Here is an 18,068-nt window from a genome sequence, read left to right as displayed (position 1 = left end):
TGTGGATACGAAGTCGCAGCCTAAGCTAAGCTTTTATAGAGGCGCGCCTTTAGTGACCCGTTCTTTTGTACGGAGTACTCCGTACGGAGTACACAGTAACCAATATAACATGTATCTATTCTCTCCATCCACTGGATATTTGGTATATACCGGATCGGTTCGCGCTAGCACTTCCCAGCAATAATCCTCTATGTATTTGTCGTGTCTCTCTCAGTCCATAGCTTCCTAGTTTAGTCTTCTTCCTCAATCAACAACTTCATGATGCACTTCGATGTCTCTCTCAACACTAGACTCTGACAGTATTGTACATCAATATCACAGTGGTCGGTACCTTGTAGAAAGCGCGCAGTTTTTCGGTTTACAAACGTCTATACAGTGTACGAATTCCTCCGTACTCGAGATTTACCTACTCGGAAAAGTGTTTCATATCGCCAGAATGATAGCTAAGGGATGGTGAAAGTGGGTCTTATCGCCCGCTAGCCGCGGATGATATGGATCAGCGCGAACAAGCCCAAAGTCCTGGCGAAATCTTTGAGTTGTCATTCAATAGATATGCGGCTGAATCGTTTCAAATGCCATGGTTCCTTGGGCTATTATTATTTCACTACAATTTGCACCAGCCTTTGAGCCCAAATATCATGGTGTGGCGAGGCATTTATCGCTGTGATCTCTTCAATCGCACCTTGTAGGGGTGCCTGAGACTGAATTTCTAGTAGGCAGGGTTATTCATGCGCCAAGTAGGTTTAGTACGTCAGTCCTGCCATATATGTGAATAATCATATTCAGGGATGCGATCGGCGGCCAGCTAGTAGAATTCTAGTGCATCCTAACCACCGAAGTGACCCAGTGTCGATCAAGGATCTCCCGTAATCGACGGAGTGGTTGCCTATGGACAAATAGTTTGCGGGAAATGCAGGCGCAATGCCAAAATGGTTCTATCTTCATGATCACGTTGCGTGACGGCTGTGGCGTTTGGTTGATCGGCAGGGTCCTGGATCTAGGGAGCTAAAGACGATCATCCACAAAGTCGCAATAATTGGCTGGCATGTGGGGCCAATGTCGAGAACGAAAATCATTATACGGAGTATAAGATGTATAAGTCGAATGGCCATACGGAGTACTCTATATGATTCCTATACATGATACTTGCCTCTATTCTGATCGGATCTCGTTTCAACCCCTGCTCTATAGATGTAAAAAGGGGAAACGTTGAGAGTTTGATCGACAGGCCCGGACCCATCTAGTCACAAGCTACTAAATGTAGTTACGTGCGGGTTTGACGTACACTCTAGCAAGGGATCGGATCTTGGAATGCCCTGCAATGACATGTACACTAAGCTTATATAGAAGGTCAGTTTCATATCTACAAGGCCTCAATCTCATCACCTAGCTTCTTTCCTCATCCACTCCTTCGATACGATTATTCACTCCCTAATATTGTAAATGACGCTCATTAAATCTCTTTTCCGAACGTCCACCCTCATTTGAAACAATCATAAGCGTCGTGATTTACCAAAACCACCAGAATCCAACCATGAGAGATCAAAGCAAGCCCCAGGAAACAAGCATCGATGTGCTGCCCTCTGGATCTTCGTCATCGAACAGTGCATCAAACGCCAGCTTGCTGAAGATAGTGGACTGGAATGGCCCCGACGACCCCGAAAAGCCAATAAACTGGCCTCGAAGCAAGAAGAACAAAATCCTTGGCGCAGTGTGTCTAATGCGTTTCACTACGTATGGCAGGTTCCTACAGAGATTTCTGCACGCGATTGAGATAGCTAACTCTTCTTCCCCAGTCCACTTGCATCGTCTATGATGGCTCCCGCATTGTTGCAGATAGAAGCCGAGTTTGAAGGCACATCATCAATGGTCATGAACTTTGCGTTGTCTATCTATGTAGGGCTTTCAATGATCCATATTCTATCTCATTGTAACTTTTTTCTGACTGGCCTATATCGTTTTTAGATTATTGGATTCGGAATAGGACCACTTATACTGGCGCCCCTCTCGGAAATCTACGGTCGCAACAAAATCTACCATGGTGGCAATGTGTTATTTACAATCTGCACAGCATGCTGTGGGGTTGCGCCAAATGCTACTTCATTCCTCATCTTTCGATTCCTTTCTGGTCTTATGGGCGGTGGCCCATTGACAAACGGCGGTGGGACTGTTGCGGATCTGATCCCTGTCCATGAGCGCGGGTTGTAAGTCACATATTCCTAAATATAAACCACTATTGGTGCTGAACAGTGGTGACTAATTGTTCTGTGGTTGTCATCTAGCATAATGAGCGTCTTTAGTCTCAGCATGCTGTTGGCTCCTATCCTAGGGCCTGTGGGTGGTGGATTTCTTTCTGAAGCGGTCGACTGGCGATGGATTTTCTGGCTGCTGACTATTATGGTATGTTATATCGCAGCAAGCAGGTTAGACCAGAGCTCTGATTGTATTGTGTCGTGATTTAGAGTGGTATCACTGCTATTGTCGGCTTTGTCTTTCTACGCGAAACCTACGGTCCAACACTACTTGAGCAAAAGGCTGCCGAGCTACGCAAACAAAGCGGAGATCCCAATATCCAATCTGCAAGCAAGTCGCCGCTACCACTGCAGAAACTACTTGTCCTGGCTATTATGCGTCCGCTGCGGCTTCTCTGCACTAGCCCGGTGAGCATTGCTATGGCACTTTATATGGGCCTTATCTTCGGCATCATATACCTGTTGTTCACCTCATACACCGTGGTCTTTCAAGAGCGATACGGCTTTAGCCAAGGCCTTGCTGGGCTCACTTATCTTGGAATGGGACTAGGATGTACTACGCAACTGTTTCTGGGCCATTGCAGTGACAAAATTCATACCAAACTGACTGAGCGTCACGGTGTGGAAAGGCCTGAGTAGGTTGACCTGCACCACATTTCATGCCTGGTTGAGAAGTGCTAATTTGAGGATATCTAGATACCATCTTCTTATGTTAATCCCTGCTGCGATATCATTGCCAATTGGGCTCGTAATCTACGGCTGGACAGCTCAGTATCACGTTCACTGGATTGTGCCACTAATTGGAACGTTTTTCATTGGTGTTGGCTTCTCAAGCTCAATGGTGAGATGAATGCTTAACAATTCAACGGCTCTTTTGTGCTTATGCTAACTGGAACCGGTTTGCCTGTCCAGACTAGCGTGCAGACATATTTGATTGGTGCTTTCACCGCATACTCTGCAAGCGCTCTCGCCGCGAACAACGTCGTGCGTAGCCTGATCGGCGGTGTGGTGCCTCTTTCAGGCCCCGAAATGTATGGAAAGCTGGGTCTCGGCTGGGGGAATACCATGTTGGCTCTGTTGGCTCTGGTGTTTGGGCTCGCTCCACTATGGTTCTATCGGTCTAAGGCACCGCGAAATAGGACCAAAACCTCGCCCGTTTGATATATTTGTCTAGCCCTGTTTGGAAATCGATCCTACATGGCTCTAAAAGAATTGCAAGAATATTCCGTAGTGGAAACCACGAGAGAGAGAGAGGCAAAAGAATCATGGACTTCGGGACCATCTAAGTCGATGATGCTGACCCGAGACACCACACATCATAGCAAACCATCACTAGACATGAAGTCTAGCTAGTAAGTATCAACTGCTTTCATCTATTTCCATGCAATGAATCGGCTCATTTCTCAAATTTTTCTACCTTTCTTTCGTAGTACACCGATAACAGAAACTCTGAACACCTCCTTTAGGCCTGAGTAATCTGACGTTTTTCTGCATACTTTAGGTACGAATGAAGTCGCGTAAAAAGGACCATCTCTGAATTTTATGCATAATCCTCCTTTCATTTAAGGGTCGTTATGAACGCATTCATTATCTGTGGAGCACTACAGTAAAAAGTGGAGGAGGGAGAGAGTTGTATTAGGAAGAGAGACAAGAGCTGCCGACTTATAGATATACGAGGGTAGATGTGTGATGAACCAAGCCACCTTGTGTATTGATACTATGTTTCAACATTGAATTAAGTATAGAGGAAGAATCTAAAATGGGTTATTACGGAAACGTAGGGAAAATATATTGTAGGGCTTCGTGGAGATGAAGACCACATCCGCCTCAAGTCAACAACGTTGAAATTGCTGAAAAGATCCACGATCACTGCATATGTCGATTTTTTGGCCGACTACAATTCTAACGAACAAATTGGTTTTTGATTTTTTATTCTTCTCATAATCGGAGCGATAAGTGTGTTCCTATTATAATGAGTTGAAGTTCCACAAATAATATACACATAGTGATACGATATGCTCGAAGGCTTTTTACAGCTATCAAAGGGCCACTATCGCTGGTCTTAACTCCACTTCAAGTGAAGAAAGGCAACATGAAAGAGGTGGTATTATTATATAGTCTGATCATAAACTGCCTGTAACAGGATCAGTCATTTATTAGCAGGCGTGGCATTTGCCGTATATCTATATCCTTGTGATTTGAAGGGTATCCAGATATTCCGCATTCGAGGCTAGCCGAACCCATATCACGCCTTACACAAGTATCAGTTCGCGGAAAAACTCACAGAAATACGATATTTGAGGTATTCGTACGCGAGTTAGAGCCCAAGTTTGATCAGCGCGTACGGCGTTTGAGTTGGGCCACGAAGGCCATGAACGGGAGCATATACCAAGAAAGCCGATTCTCAGAGTCAGATTGATTCGATTCGCGGGTGCAATTAGGCGTTTAAGAAGAAGCACCAAGATAGAATCCATTTCATTTGCAGTCAGTGGTATAGATTGGCTATAAGCTGTGGTTCACTGATACATAGTCGCTGCTAAGTGGGAACTCCACCCTCACCTCTTCCCCTGAATACCCTCATTGATCCTGATTCCCAACAGGTATAGTAGTCTTAATCAACCTAGGGAGCAGAACTTGCCCATCTGAAGCCCTGCGTAGATACTCGCCCAACAATCGACTCATTCCTACTTCTTCGGCCGAAGTCACCCACTCTGCGAGGGGAACTGCTTTGAACTGTTGACCAGTCCCCGATTCCATCAAAGGAATAATCTCATCTCGTCCAACTATTATCTCCCCAGACTCATAGAGGTATCTCACAGAGCGTGCCGGTGGCTCGGTTCCTCTTTGATCAGATTGGTGAACGGCTTCAAGAAGCTGACTTGCCACGGACTGTACAGAAATGAGGTCAAAGACCCCAGTCCATAGATTGGAATCGGGCACTTTCTGTGTTTCTCTGGTATAGCGAATGACGTTGCCCATGAGATCAAGTTCCGGTGCATCAGTGCCAGTGATACTAGACGGGCGGTGAATCCATACTGGGAGACCAGACTGGCGGTTGACATTCTCGAGATATACCTCGCTGACCCACTTCGCAGCAATGTACCCATCTAATGGTGGGGAAGGGGGCGGGAACGATGCCACAGATATCTCCCCAAAGCTTTCCTGGGCAGCAAGACGCGCAACACCGGCCGAGGAGACAAAATGAAAGGGAATGCGCCGGGGCAATGCAAGCTTGACAAGTTCTTTGGTAGATGCCACATTTATGAGCTTGAGAGTCTGGTATGTCTTCATGAACGACACATCTGCACCATTGTGGATGACGATATCTGCGTGCGCAAATATCCGTGAAGCGTCAGGTTCCGAGAGTCCTAGCAGCGGAGCTCCTAGATCACCAGAATGCACATGGACCTTTGAATGGGCGAATAGTTTAGGGAGATCTGAATGGCTTTTTCTGATGGCAACACAGTGAATAGATTCGACCATTTCGTCGTCAATGAGCCCCCGGAGGATTTCTCTGCCAAGGAAGCCCGTTGCCCCAGTAAGCACCACAATGCCGACTCCCGATGCCACAGTGTGGTCACCGTGGTAATTCGACAGCGCAGCTAGGTCGGGTGTGACTTTGGTTTCCGTGTTCCAATCCACATCCAGTTGAAGAGTCGGACGGGACACGCCCTGGATGATCGTAGACATTCGGCGGAGCGTGCTTGCTTCGAAGAGTTGATACAATGGCATGGACACACCGAAGTGATCCTTAATCAGAGCTTGTAGACTAACAAGGGCAAGCGATGAGCCGCCAATGTGAAAGAAGTCGGATTGGGCATCAATTGAATGAAAGTCGGCGATTTCACGGGGTAGCGCTTGTTGCCAAAGCTGGCGCAATGTCTTCTCACATGTGGTGAGTTGTTTGTCATCGGACAGCTGGGATGGAGTCGAAGGGATGGGAATCGTGTCAACTGCAACTCGGTCTATCTTGCCTGATGCATTTTGGGGAATATCCTCGACCGGTATCATAGCAGCTGGTCGCATATGCACCGGCAGCGGCAGCTCCTGAGAAAGGCGATTGAGGAGCAGAAGGACATTTCCAGGGGTTTCCGTAGAAGTCATCACCACGAACGCAACAATGAATTGATCGCCACCATCTGGCTTTAAGCTTGAACGGACGGACGCCACAGCCTGGGTAATAGTTCCACCAGAAGAGTCGATGATGGCCATTTCGATTTCCTCGATATTGATCCGAATTCCTCTCAATTTGATTTGGTTGTCACCTTTCATGCGCCCAAGGAGAACAAGACCCCCATCACGATTGAGCTTTCCGAAGTCCCCAGTTCGGTGGATTGCTGTCCAGTTGTTCTCTTGAAAATATTGGCTTGCATGATGGTCATACGAGAAGCGCTCACTTGTTTTTGTATCGTCAAGATAGCCCTGAGCAACCCCTGCACCTCCGATGACCACTTCACCAGGGACTCCGAAGGGAACGGGGTTCAGATTTTGGTCGACAATGTAGACAGAATAATTTGGCAGAGTATACAGAGCTTTCGGAGGCGGTTGGAAATCCACATCCGCCGGACTATATGGAACTTCAGTGCTGGAGCATGCAACGCTAATCTCCGCTGGACCGTAAGCATTGATCAATTTGAGGTTCGGCCGCTGGAGCTTTTGAATTTCCCTGATGAGTACGCTGGGCAAAGGTTCACCACCGCATACCGCAGTTGTCAAGCAAGAGTTGTTCAGATGGTGGCGACCATGATGGAACCAGGCAAGATATTCCGTCGGGGTTGCAAGGGTGCATGTCACGCTTTCTGATGCGATAAGTTTTGTAAGTGCGACAGGATCACGTCGCGTGCGATCAGATGCGATCAGAAGGGTGGCACCACAGCAGAGCGAGGCCATGATTTGCCATAGAGACGCATCCCACGCATATGATGACTGATGCAAAATCGTCTCATCGCCCTGTTTCAGATTCCATATTGTAGTAGATGACTGAACATGATGAGCATACGCCGAATGTGGAATCATGATTCCCTTGGGAACACCGGTCGATCCACTGGTATACATGATGATAGCGGTCTGGGTTGGGACTGCCTTGTTTGAAACCGGGCGCGCATCGGGGCTGCGTAGGCCACCAACATCAATAGGTTGGGCCGTAGTATGCAAAAGACCATAGTCAGGCATTGTACTTGCATCGAGCAATACAACAGGTGCCTTCGTTTCCTCCATGATCATCGCGAGCCTGCTCGTCCCAACCCTTTTGTCCAGTGGAATATATGCACCGCCAGTGCGCAGGATAGCTATGAGAGAACATATCCAGTCTGCACCGGGTGACTGGAAGATCCCAACTCGTGTCCCGATGCCAAACCCGTGATTTAAGAGCTCATTGGCGATCACATTGATCCTACGCTGGGCTTCAGCATAGGTCAGCGAGCTTCCGCCCTCGTTCTTCAATGCAACTCGATTTGGATACCGCAGAGCAACCTCGTCTAGACGATGGATTATAGTCATAGGCCATTCTGCTCGAAGCTCGGGTCCTGTGTGGCGCAAAATTTAGTGAAAGTCTTCGCCATTAGAAAAGAATACAGAACTTGCCTCTTCCAGCAACAACAGCCTCCTCGGCGTCGGTTTTGGAATGTAACTCCGGCCAGCTGACCCGCGTAGCAGGGTTTTGAATGAAAGCTTTCAAAAGATTGGAATATGACCGAAGCAGAATTTCAGCATGCTCCATTCCATACAAGCTTTTCTGAACAGACAGGTGAACCAATGTTTCCCCAGCACCAACGTTACCAACATCTAGACTGAGATCGAAAGACGTTTCACCTCCACCCAAGAGCGCTCCATCGGTTACACAGCCACAAAAGCTTCGTGACTGCTCGATCTTAGGTCGATAGTTGAAGAACGCTTGACACAGGGGATTGTGGGACGCAGATCGCGGAACATTAAGTTCCGTTAAAATCACATCAAATGGCACGCGAGAGTGGCCAAATGCGGCTTGTGTAATGCTCCGAACTCCCTTTAGCGATTCGCCAAAGGATTGGCTAGGTTGCTGAGCAAATTTCACAGGGAGAAGGTTAAGAAAGAGCCCCATGCTCCGAAGAATGTCGGAATCTGTACGGTTCCCATCCCCTAGGCCGATGCAAATGTCTTCTAAAGCGAAGAAACGGAGCAGTAGGATTTGCCATACTGCCAAATGAAAGTGAAAGGGGGTCGACTTGAACATCCGGGAACACCGGTCAATCGAATCCGAGATACCCTCATCGAGGCGGATCTGAGTGGTATGGGAGCCAAACTGAGCAACCTTGGGACGCGAAGGCTGCAGGGAGAATGCTAGAAGAGGTATTGTGGGTGGGATTTGCACATATTGTGCTCTCCAGTAGTTCAGATCCTCGTCCCAGGCGCCTTCCTCGTGTTCACGAAGTTGACGGAGCGTAAAGTCGGGATATTGTAGCCCATCTTGAGAGAGGAGTTGACCTTGATATGCCTTTTCAATGTCCGACCAAAAGACCTCGAAACTAATGCCATCCATGTTGATGTGATGGAAGCCGAATAAAATCCAGTGTCTTTCCGGACTGAGAGACAGCAGTTGAACGCGCATAATCTCGCCGTCGGCCAAATTGAAAGCATGTTCCTTCATTTGTCGCGAGGCGTCTTCGACTTCTCCTTCATCCGAGATTTCAACGTGTTCCAAGCGCAGCGTTGATTTTGTCCAAACACCTTGCATGTGATTTTGCTCATTGTCAGTGAAGAAGAACGTTCGCAGGGCTTCGTGATGCTGTCCCACGGCTTGTATTGCCTTTGCGAAATCGTCAATTCTCAGACGACCACACAGTTCGAACGTCGGTGTGATGTTAAACGCGGTCTTGTCTTCCACCATGTGTTCTAGAAACCAGAAGCGCGACTGCCCATATGACATCGGCACCGATCTTTGAAGTTCGCGTTTTGGGCAGTGTGTCTCAATGTCATCAGTGAAAACGGATGAAGAAGAATCAGGGTCGTTTTCGGAATTAGAATCCCCAGTGTTAATAGAAGTCGCAGAACTGCCACTATATGCATTGCTTGCGTCTGGAAGGGCATACTTGAAGTCTGCAGACTCGTTTCTTGTTTCTGAAGCAATGTCATCCACAGTGGGACTGGTCACCACCAAGCGGCCATTGGGTTGCTCAGGACCTGGGTCTACGGCCTCTTCTCCAGCAGTCAGATTAGGAATTAAGCCCTCAGGAAGAACATCTGCTGCACTAGCTAATAGTTCGCGGATCGACGCAGCATTGAAAATTTTCAATACTGGCATGTCCACTCCCAATTCTTTGAGGAACCAAGAGCGAAGGTCAACAGCGACCAATGAGTCAACACCAAGCTCGTCTGGGCTCATATCCAACATTGGCTTGGTGGGATCAGCCTGAAGGGCCGATTGAAGCTTTAAAACAAAACCATCTGAGGAAAGAGATTAGTGAGAGCTTGGATGAATGCTTAGGAAATCTATACCTTGGAGAATCTCGATGACTTCGTCTTTTGACGTTGCCTCGAAGAGACGCGTTTTGACTAGCACCCCGGACTTTCCTTTCTTGTCTACGACGACCAGATTGCTCGATTTGTAAACCAAGTGTTGGAACATTGGGTTAGAAACCCAACTCTTTGACTCGTCATCGTCAATTCTGAGCCCACAGCACAGTTCAGCGCTTCCTCTGCGATCCAAACAGGTGAGAACGCCTTCGGCAAAGACCTCATGGAAGTCTTGTTCGGACATCCACGAATGACCAACCCGATAAAGATACGATTGTTGGCCCATGTTCAACTCTCGAGTAACATACCCATTACCAACAATCGCGCCGATATTGATCGCATGGCCTGCCAGGCCACGATTTCGGCGCTGTGCTGCCAGGCTTGCCATGAACATGTTGGCAGCATTATAAGCAGCTTGTCCAGGATTTCCTGTCATAGCAGCCATTGATGAGAAGAATACCATAAACTCTAATGTATCCTTTGGGAAGAGTTCATCCAACAAGATACTGCCCTCAACTTTCGGGTCAAGAACCTTCTTAAGTCGAGGCAGATCTAGATCAATGAACATTGTGTCCTGTAGAACCATTGCACCTTGTGCAACACCTGCGATAGGGGGCATAGTTTCACTGATATGGCGGTGGGTTGCTTGGACTGATTCGCGATTTGTTATATCACTAGACAGGTGAGATAAGAATTAGTAGGTGAGGTGTAACCAAAGAAAACTTAGGAAACTCCTACTTAGAGAAGACTCGGACAGTACAGCCATTTGTAGCCATCCTCTGCAGCCATTGATCATCGATGTTCGGGTTCCGACTGGATAGGGCAATATATCGTGCGCCTTGCCTCATCATCCACTGACAAAGTGACAGGCCGAGCCCGCCAGTCAGTCCAACAAGCCAGTAGGTTTTGTCCTTTGAGAACTTGATCTGTTTGGTGGCCGGGCGAACTTGAACCGGAAGTCGTGGTTGACCCCATGCAACAAGGGATTGCTCTGCCGAGGGTTTTGAGGCGTGGATAAGGTCGTGAAGGCCAACAGGCACAAACTTATGGCTATTAACCGGCATGAGGTCATATTGCACCTTTGTCCAACAGGTTTGGAAGTTGGTGGCCAATTGACCCCTGTCTGAGTCGTACGGGGATTGTGAGCAGTTTTCAGTCAGTGTAGCCTCGCTTTCAAACTGAGAATTAGGGGGCAAACATGTTTTGAGAACCGACAGTACAGCAGACTCGCCACCCATGTTGACAAGCCGGGAAATATTGCGAGGCAGCTTGGTCAGTATTTCCCGTCGGGTCGAGTTTGGATGAATGCGGATCCATGGCCATGAGCACTGTCCCTCTTTTGTTGTCAAAAGCACGAGCTGCACACCTTTCTCGTTTGCGTATTTTGTAAGAACCGGGAAGAAAGAAAAGTCAGGGTCCAACACAGCGAGCGTCTTCCCGGATTGGAGTTGCTGTAACATAGAGAGAGCCAGAAAATGAGAATACAAAGTTAACATCGACCGAATTCCTAGCTCGTCAGAGTCACCGCAACGCACGGCTAGGCTATGCGGCACATGGATTTGAGAGTCCAGAGTATGGGATAGGGCGACCATGTGCTCACTGGTGTCCCTTTTCCTACCAATCACCAGGAATAAGCTGTGTGTTGCACCAATGCGGACAGCACGTAGCAAGCAATGGGTGACTTCAATCTCAACATTATCCAGGAAAGATGGATGCGACCGAAGAGCCTTCTCTTCAACTTGATATCCCATCTCTGTTGGCTGAATAGTGACAGCAGACTCTGCACGGTCAATCTCTTTGATGATCAGCCGCCTTGAGGAATTGTATCGATCATTCCGGTGAGAGTCAAGACGGAATCGAGGAACCTTAAGGTGGCCATTTTGCAACAGGACCTCTCGCTCATTAGTCCACAAGACCCCATCCAGCTGGCCGGACTGGTCCCAGATCTCAGATGCTTCCAGATGGAGGAGCTTCGTTGCTATTATGAGGGCATCGGCATCGACCAAAGAATGCAGGTTAAGGAAATGTATATGAAGATGAGCCATCTCCATAGCCAATGTACGTTGAACTCCTGCAAACATGTTTCCGTATGGATTGTCACCTTGGGCACCGTGTCCTAACCATAAAACATTCTTGCTTTGTTTGAAGAGCTCTTGGAATGTCTTCAGATTCGCAGGTGACATGTCCTGTAAAACCGGTCCATCTAACTCAATCAAACTGATCACTGAGCCCATGACGGGTAATTGTGTGGATACCAGATCATCTAAAGAGCTGGCCGTGTGAATATTGCCATAGTGCTGGCGGACTGCCGTTGTGATCTCAGCTACTAGAGTAGCGGTCAAGGAGGTTTTTCCGCCGATAATCGTCAGGGAGTCCACACCCAATGGTATATGATTAGGTGAAAGAGGGTTGCGGAGAAAGTTCACGCGATGATCGACTGCTTGGGTTACCATGACTGAGAATGGCAGAGGAGAGGTCGTGGAAGACGACACCGAGCTAGCTTCGAAGCCAGAAAATCCGACCCTTTGCATCAGTTCTTCCCATTTGTGCTCCGATATGCAGGGCGATAACGTCCGTCCCTCCTCATAACCTAACCACCAGCCTGGGAGGCCTCCCAGAATGAGTGCGAAGCGCATCACTTCAGGGTTTGTAAGTTCAAGCATCACTAGGTATCCACCAGGCTTGAGGAGCCGGCGAACATTCGAGAGGGTCGTTTCAAGCTTTCTGGTTGCGTACAGGGCCAGCGGAGCTATGACAAGATCAAAACAACTCTCTTCGTAGCTCTGCTCTTCAATGTTTCTCTCGATGTCCAACAATTTAAATGCCATTCTTGATTGGAATTGTGAGAATCTCTCGCGTGCGTCGTCGAATTGCGAATCGTGAATATCAGAGTATGTGTATGAGGCAAACGCCGAGCCCATTGCACAAATCACTCTTTCTGAAGTAGCACCGGCGCCGGCTCCTAAAAACAATTAGTACCTACTGCGGTCGCAAAGATTGGCAATAACTAACCAATCTCCAAAGCGTTGAGATGAGGGTATCTATGACTGATCTGGCGAGCTGTTTCGGCAATAGCATCCAAGTATGGATCTATTCCAAGTGTTTTGGCATGGAACTCCGCGAGCATGTGATCTTGCATCAGGATCTCAAGCAAGTTCTTATCTCCACGAATGACAGCTGGGAGATTCTCTCCAACAGCGCACATCAGTTTGATGTCTATCTTGTCGGAATGACTGGGTCAGTTAGCACTGTTTCATCTTGATCCTAGGTGGAAGGAGGACCCAAGGTCGTACCGATTCAAGATTGGAGCAATTGTATCAATCGTGTCACTAGCCCATTCCGGCTGCGTGAATTTGTGGGTTCCATTAGCAACTGAGGAGAGACAATGTTCAACATATGAGAGGAGGTGTGTATGGTTCCAAGTGGCGTTAGCACGATCAGACTGCTGGAGTGAAAGTTTCAGTTGTTTGAAGTAAAAATGGGCGACACGTTCGAGGTCCAAGGCTGCAGAACAGTCTTCTGCAAGCATATCCACAGCACCCAGTTTTAAATCACGGCCGATTGGCCTATCAACATCCCAGATCACTTCAGTGAAGAACGGGATATCGTTAATCGATGTCAATGGGCTTAGCGGTGTGGTGTGAAGTCCTTCAAGTTGTATCAAAGTCTTCTTGCCGTCAACGGAAAATATATCAACATCTCCAGATAGTTCGGCGAACCGGGCATCAGTCACTGCAGAATGGAATGGCAGGTCCGCCCCAGGACCTCCAAGAGCGACGCATGCGGTCGGGTTTATGCGGAGCCTGTCGATCCGAGTAGGAAGGTAAAGAGTGCGTAGGCGCCCATCTCCTGGGAAGGAATAGGCAAGCATGATAGACTGAATGGCTCCATCAAGTGACGCCGGGTGAATTATTAAGGGTCTTTCGTCTTCGGACGCCATTGGTACCGCAATTAAACCCGACGCCTCGTCCATTTTCCTGCATAGACTGGACAGAGCCTGGAAAGGTCCAGTATAGCCGAATCCAAGCTCGGCCACTGAATTGTAGAATCGGTCGGTTTCCAAATCCAAAAATGAGCCATGTGGCTGTCCTCGTGGTGGTAGGATATCGAGGTTTGGGTCTCCTGTAATGATTCGCAAGGTGGCGGATGCATGTAGCGACATACTGGCTGACCCCTTGTTGGCATCAGAATGGCAGGTAAATGATGCAGACACACAATCATCGTGGACTTGATCGATTGACAGTCTGAAAATTGTTTCTACTCCACCGTTTTCTTCAAGGACCAAGGCTTGTCCGATGATCACATCGTGGAAGTCAATCAGTTGCACAGATCCCTGTTTATATTTTTGCATGACAGCCTCCACTGCTGCCGAGATGTAACCAGCCGCAGGGAATACCATTTGACCTTGGACCTGGTGATGTGCCAGCCAGGGGACTTCCCTGGGGTGAAGATAATTGCGCCAGCGTAGCTCTTTGTCTGTCCCGTCGGGGCATTTGACACCAAGTAAGGAGTGAAATGCTTCCTTCTCTGTGCGCATTGTGGCAGATAATCGAGATTCATGCCAGTAGATACGGTCATGATCCCAAGAATATGATGGAAGGCCTTTGATAAGCTCCGGGGTTTGAGTGTTCCGGTTTCCCATTCGTTCGAAGCCGGCAAAGTCCACGACACTCTCTCCCAATGCAGTCCACACTGTGCCCAGTGCAGATGCGAAAGCCTCACTGTCAATCTTACCTCGGCTCAAAGTCCCAGTATATGGCAATGTCTGCCCAGAGACTTCTTGAATCGTTTGCATCGCAGGTCCTTTCAATGCTGGATGAGGACCAACTTCCAAAGCCATATCAAATGGCCCAGATGCGCCAACGGCATATGTGATTGCTTGGGAAAATAGCACTGGATTGACCATATTGTTGCTCCAATATGTGTCGGCAAGATTATCGTTCACGTTCTCGATGTTCTCGCCATACACACTGGAGATCCAGGTGGCACTGCCGCTTGGTGGACGCTGTATTTTGATACCGCATTTGCGGATTGCTGCGATATACGGAGAAGAACAGGAAACCATATGATGCGAATGGTATGCTTTGTCGACTTTCAATAGGCGTGCAAATTTCTTTTCGTCTTCGAGAATTTCTCTTGCCTCTTCGATCGCATCAATATCCCCTGAGAGTGTAACGCTGGCGGAGGAGTTGCTAGCAGCCACACAGATTCTGTTCTCGAGTGAAGGCATCTCGCAAAGGTCTTTTGCATCTTCAAATGACGTTCCCGCTGCCATCATTGCCCCCTTTGATCCATCACGGTCACTTGCGTATTGGAGGGACCATCCACGGTAATAGGCAATACGGATAGCATCCTGTTCGTTGATATATCCGGCAGCGTAAGCCGCGGCAATCTCCCCAGATGAATGGCCAACGACGGCAGCGAATTTCAGATTGGCTGCATGGAGAAGTTGCACCAGCGCAATCTGGATCGCCGTACAAAGAGGTTGCGAAAAGGCTGCTTCCCCAATGCGAGAAGAGGTCTTGTCCTTGAGGATCTCCTCTCTCAGTGACCAAACGGGGCGATGCTCGGTGGGTAGCTCCTGCAAAGACCGGTCAAGACGAGCAATGCAATCACTGAACATTAGTGAGCTTGCGAGCAATTCGGCGCCCATTTGAGTCCATTGTGCCCCTTGGCCTGTGAATACTCCGAGGAGTTTGGGGTTGCGGACATTCGCTGTCTGCGTACTTGGGGTTATTCCCTCTGAGTGCACTGCTTGCTCCAGGCTACCGATAAGCTGTTCTAGGTTTGATGCGGATACCGATAGTCGCACTGGCAAGGTGGAGCGCCGACAGTTCAAAGTCCAGGACAGATCCCGAATGTTTATATCTCCATGGCTCTGCAGATATGCCGAATATGCTGCAATGCTCGCCAGAAGTGACTTTTCCGATGAAGCGGAGAAGTTAAATGCCAATGCGCCTACCGAGTGGCTACTTGTCATTTTTCTACCTTCCGCCGGGAGACAAGCATCGAATGCCTCTAGAATGGCGTGGGCATTTGCTCCACCGAATCCAAAGCTGTTGACGCTAGCGCGACGAGGGGTGTTATCTGGCAGTGGAGGCCATTCCTTGGCCGCGTCGAGAATTTCAAGATTGTCATAGAAAGGGAGTACCGTTGGACTCAACTCATCAAGTAGTAGATTTGGCGGTATCACCGCTTTTTGCAAGGCCAGCGATGCTTTGAGGACTGCTGCCAATCCGGCTGTCCCTTCAGTGTGGCCAATCACCGTTTTGATGGAGCCGACATACAACGGGGGCTCTTGGTCGACATTTCGGTGGTATTTAGCGGTTTTTCCAAAGAATGCAGTACTGATAGCCTCCGCCTCGACGGGGTCACCCGCAGGAGTTCCTAGTTCGGTTAGCAGGTCTCAAAAGGTGGGAGCTTTCGCGCTCACTAGTTCCTCACTTACCGGTACCGTGAGCTTCGAAATATTGAGGACGATCGCTGGATTTGGAGAGATCAAGGCCGGCTCGAGCGTACGTTGTCCGAATAAGTTGCGCCTGAGCTACAGGGTTGGGCATCGTGATGCCTTTAGTACGACCGTCTTGGTTGGCGCCTGTCTCTCGCACGATACACTCAATGTGATCGCCATCCGCCAGTGCTGCATTCAGTGGCTTCAGTATGATCGCCGCAATTCCATCACCGCGTGCATATCCATTTGCGCCTTTGTCCCACATACGTGAACGGCCGGTGGGGGAGAGCATCTTCAACTTGCTCTCTGCGATGTATTGCTCGGGTCCCAATAGAAGATTGGTTCCTGCTGCCACGGCAACATTGGTCTCACCGCTCCGTAGGCTCTGTACGGCTTGATGCAGTGCAATCAGGCTGGAAGAACACGCCGTGTCGATAGTCATAGAAGGGCCGCGCCAGTCAAAAAAATAGGAGACGCGATTAGATAGAATACTTCGAGCGGTTCCTGATGCAAAATAAGTCGGAAACTTTTGCACATCCCGACCTAACATATCGGCATAGTCGTTGGTCATCAAACCAACATAAACACCAGTGTTTGATCCTTGTAGCTTTTCCATCGGAATACCAGCAGTTTCAAGTCCCTCGTAGACAGTCTCAAGCAAAAGCCGTTGTTGGGGATCAATGGAATTTGCTTCCACTGGTTTGGTCCCAAAGAATTGAGCATCAAACAATCGATGATCTTCCGACAATAGATAAGAATGTCGAACATTCGTCGTGCCATGGTGAAGACCATCAGGGTGGTAGAAGGCTTCGGTGCTGAACCGGCTATCTGGGATTTCGGAGAGCACATCTCGCGGTTCTCTGAGCAACTCCCATAGTTTTGACGGGGTTGTCGCATCACCGGGGAAGCGGCAAGCACTTCCCACAATGGCAATCGGTTCCCCGGTATGCTCACGATCGCCTGTCATTGTGAAGGTCCGGTTTCACTGGCTCTGCACAGGCTGGTACAACCGATGTGTGACTGCGCGTATGCAATGAAAAGTCTATAGGGTATCAATCATGGACAACCGGGACAAGGTTTTCTCCGTAACATTCACACTCCAGTAGCCTGCGACGGGAAGCGGTACATATCAATGAGCCGAGGCTCGCTTGGATGCTTATGTTGGGACATTTTGGGAACTTAGTCTCGCATCAGCCTGTCTCGATTCTCAGCTGGTTCCGAGTCCGAATACTCTCTTCCGGCTTTGTGGTATGAAACGAGACAAATCAGGACGAAAGCATGGGATCCACCCCCTGTTTCGCCGTGTATGCAAAACAATATGTTAAAGGTTTCTGCTCCGTGTCGCATTCGAAATGCTCAAATGGGCGGCGATCTAGATTCACAATCGCAACACACACACACACACACACACACACACACACACACTAGTAATCCTAGGCTTTTGGCTTAGCCACATCAGCTAGTTTGAATCTCGAGTCCGAGTCCGAGTCCGAGTCCGAAGACACGTGCCTATGTAATGAGATCCCTACAATGTTAGCCAATCTCATAATCTAGGCTCATCATCCAACTCGGAGATATCGCAGGCCTGTTTCCAATGTAGACCATCACTTTTCCATCGGTTATGCCCACGTTGCGGTGCCCGAAACGATTTCCATGAGACCACGGATGTTGCTTAATCCATGTGTATTTTAGCGTTCGTTATTGGGAAACCCTGAGGTTTCAGCAAGAGATGACCGAAATGATAATAAAACCTTGCCGGGGGCAATATGCAGCCACTATGCGCTTCCGTCGACATATTTCCCAAGTTGGCAAGAGAGTACCAAATTTTCATCCATTCCATGGTAGTTTCCTCGCTTCTTCGTCTTGTTGCCGGT

General features: G+C 48.6%; 2 protein-coding genes across 2 annotated transcripts; one reads left to right on the top strand and one right to left on the bottom strand.

The window, feature by feature from the left end:
* Positions 1 to 1,534: 1,534 nt before the first annotated feature.
* On the top strand, positions 1,535 to 3,413 carry N7457_003780 (MFS transporter; the record flags this gene model as incomplete). The annotated part of the gene is made up of 7 exons (XM_057174825.1): positions 1,535 to 1,734; positions 1,797 to 1,896; positions 1,966 to 2,204; positions 2,283 to 2,400; positions 2,463 to 2,887; positions 2,949 to 3,093; positions 3,165 to 3,413. 7 exons carry the CDS (start codon positions 1,535 to 1,537, stop codon positions 3,411 to 3,413), a joined length of 1,476 nt encoding a protein of 491 aa, XP_057034976.1.
* A 1,416-nt stretch (positions 3,414 to 4,829) lies between these two features.
* On the bottom strand, positions 4,830 to 17,161 carry N7457_003779 (uncharacterized protein; the record flags this gene model as incomplete). Its single annotated transcript, XM_057174824.1, has 7 exons — positions 4,830 to 7,777; positions 7,836 to 9,674; positions 9,726 to 10,417; positions 10,482 to 12,705; positions 12,756 to 12,976; positions 13,037 to 16,130; positions 16,192 to 17,161. The coding sequence occupies 7 exons, from the start codon at positions 17,159 to 17,161 to the stop codon at positions 4,830 to 4,832; spliced, it is 11,988 nt and encodes a 3,995-aa protein (XP_057034975.1).
* Positions 17,162 to 18,068: the final 907 nt, after the last annotated feature.

Source organism: Penicillium paradoxum, assembly GCF_028828445.1.
Source record: "Penicillium paradoxum strain IBT 22861 chromosome Unknown utg000003l_segment0_segment0, whole genome shotgun sequence".
Lineage (NCBI taxonomy): Eukaryota > Fungi > Ascomycota > Eurotiomycetes > Eurotiales > Aspergillaceae > Penicillium > Penicillium paradoxum.
The sequence above is the reverse complement of the archived record's forward strand: the minus strand, read 5'-3'. Positions and strand labels throughout refer to the sequence as shown.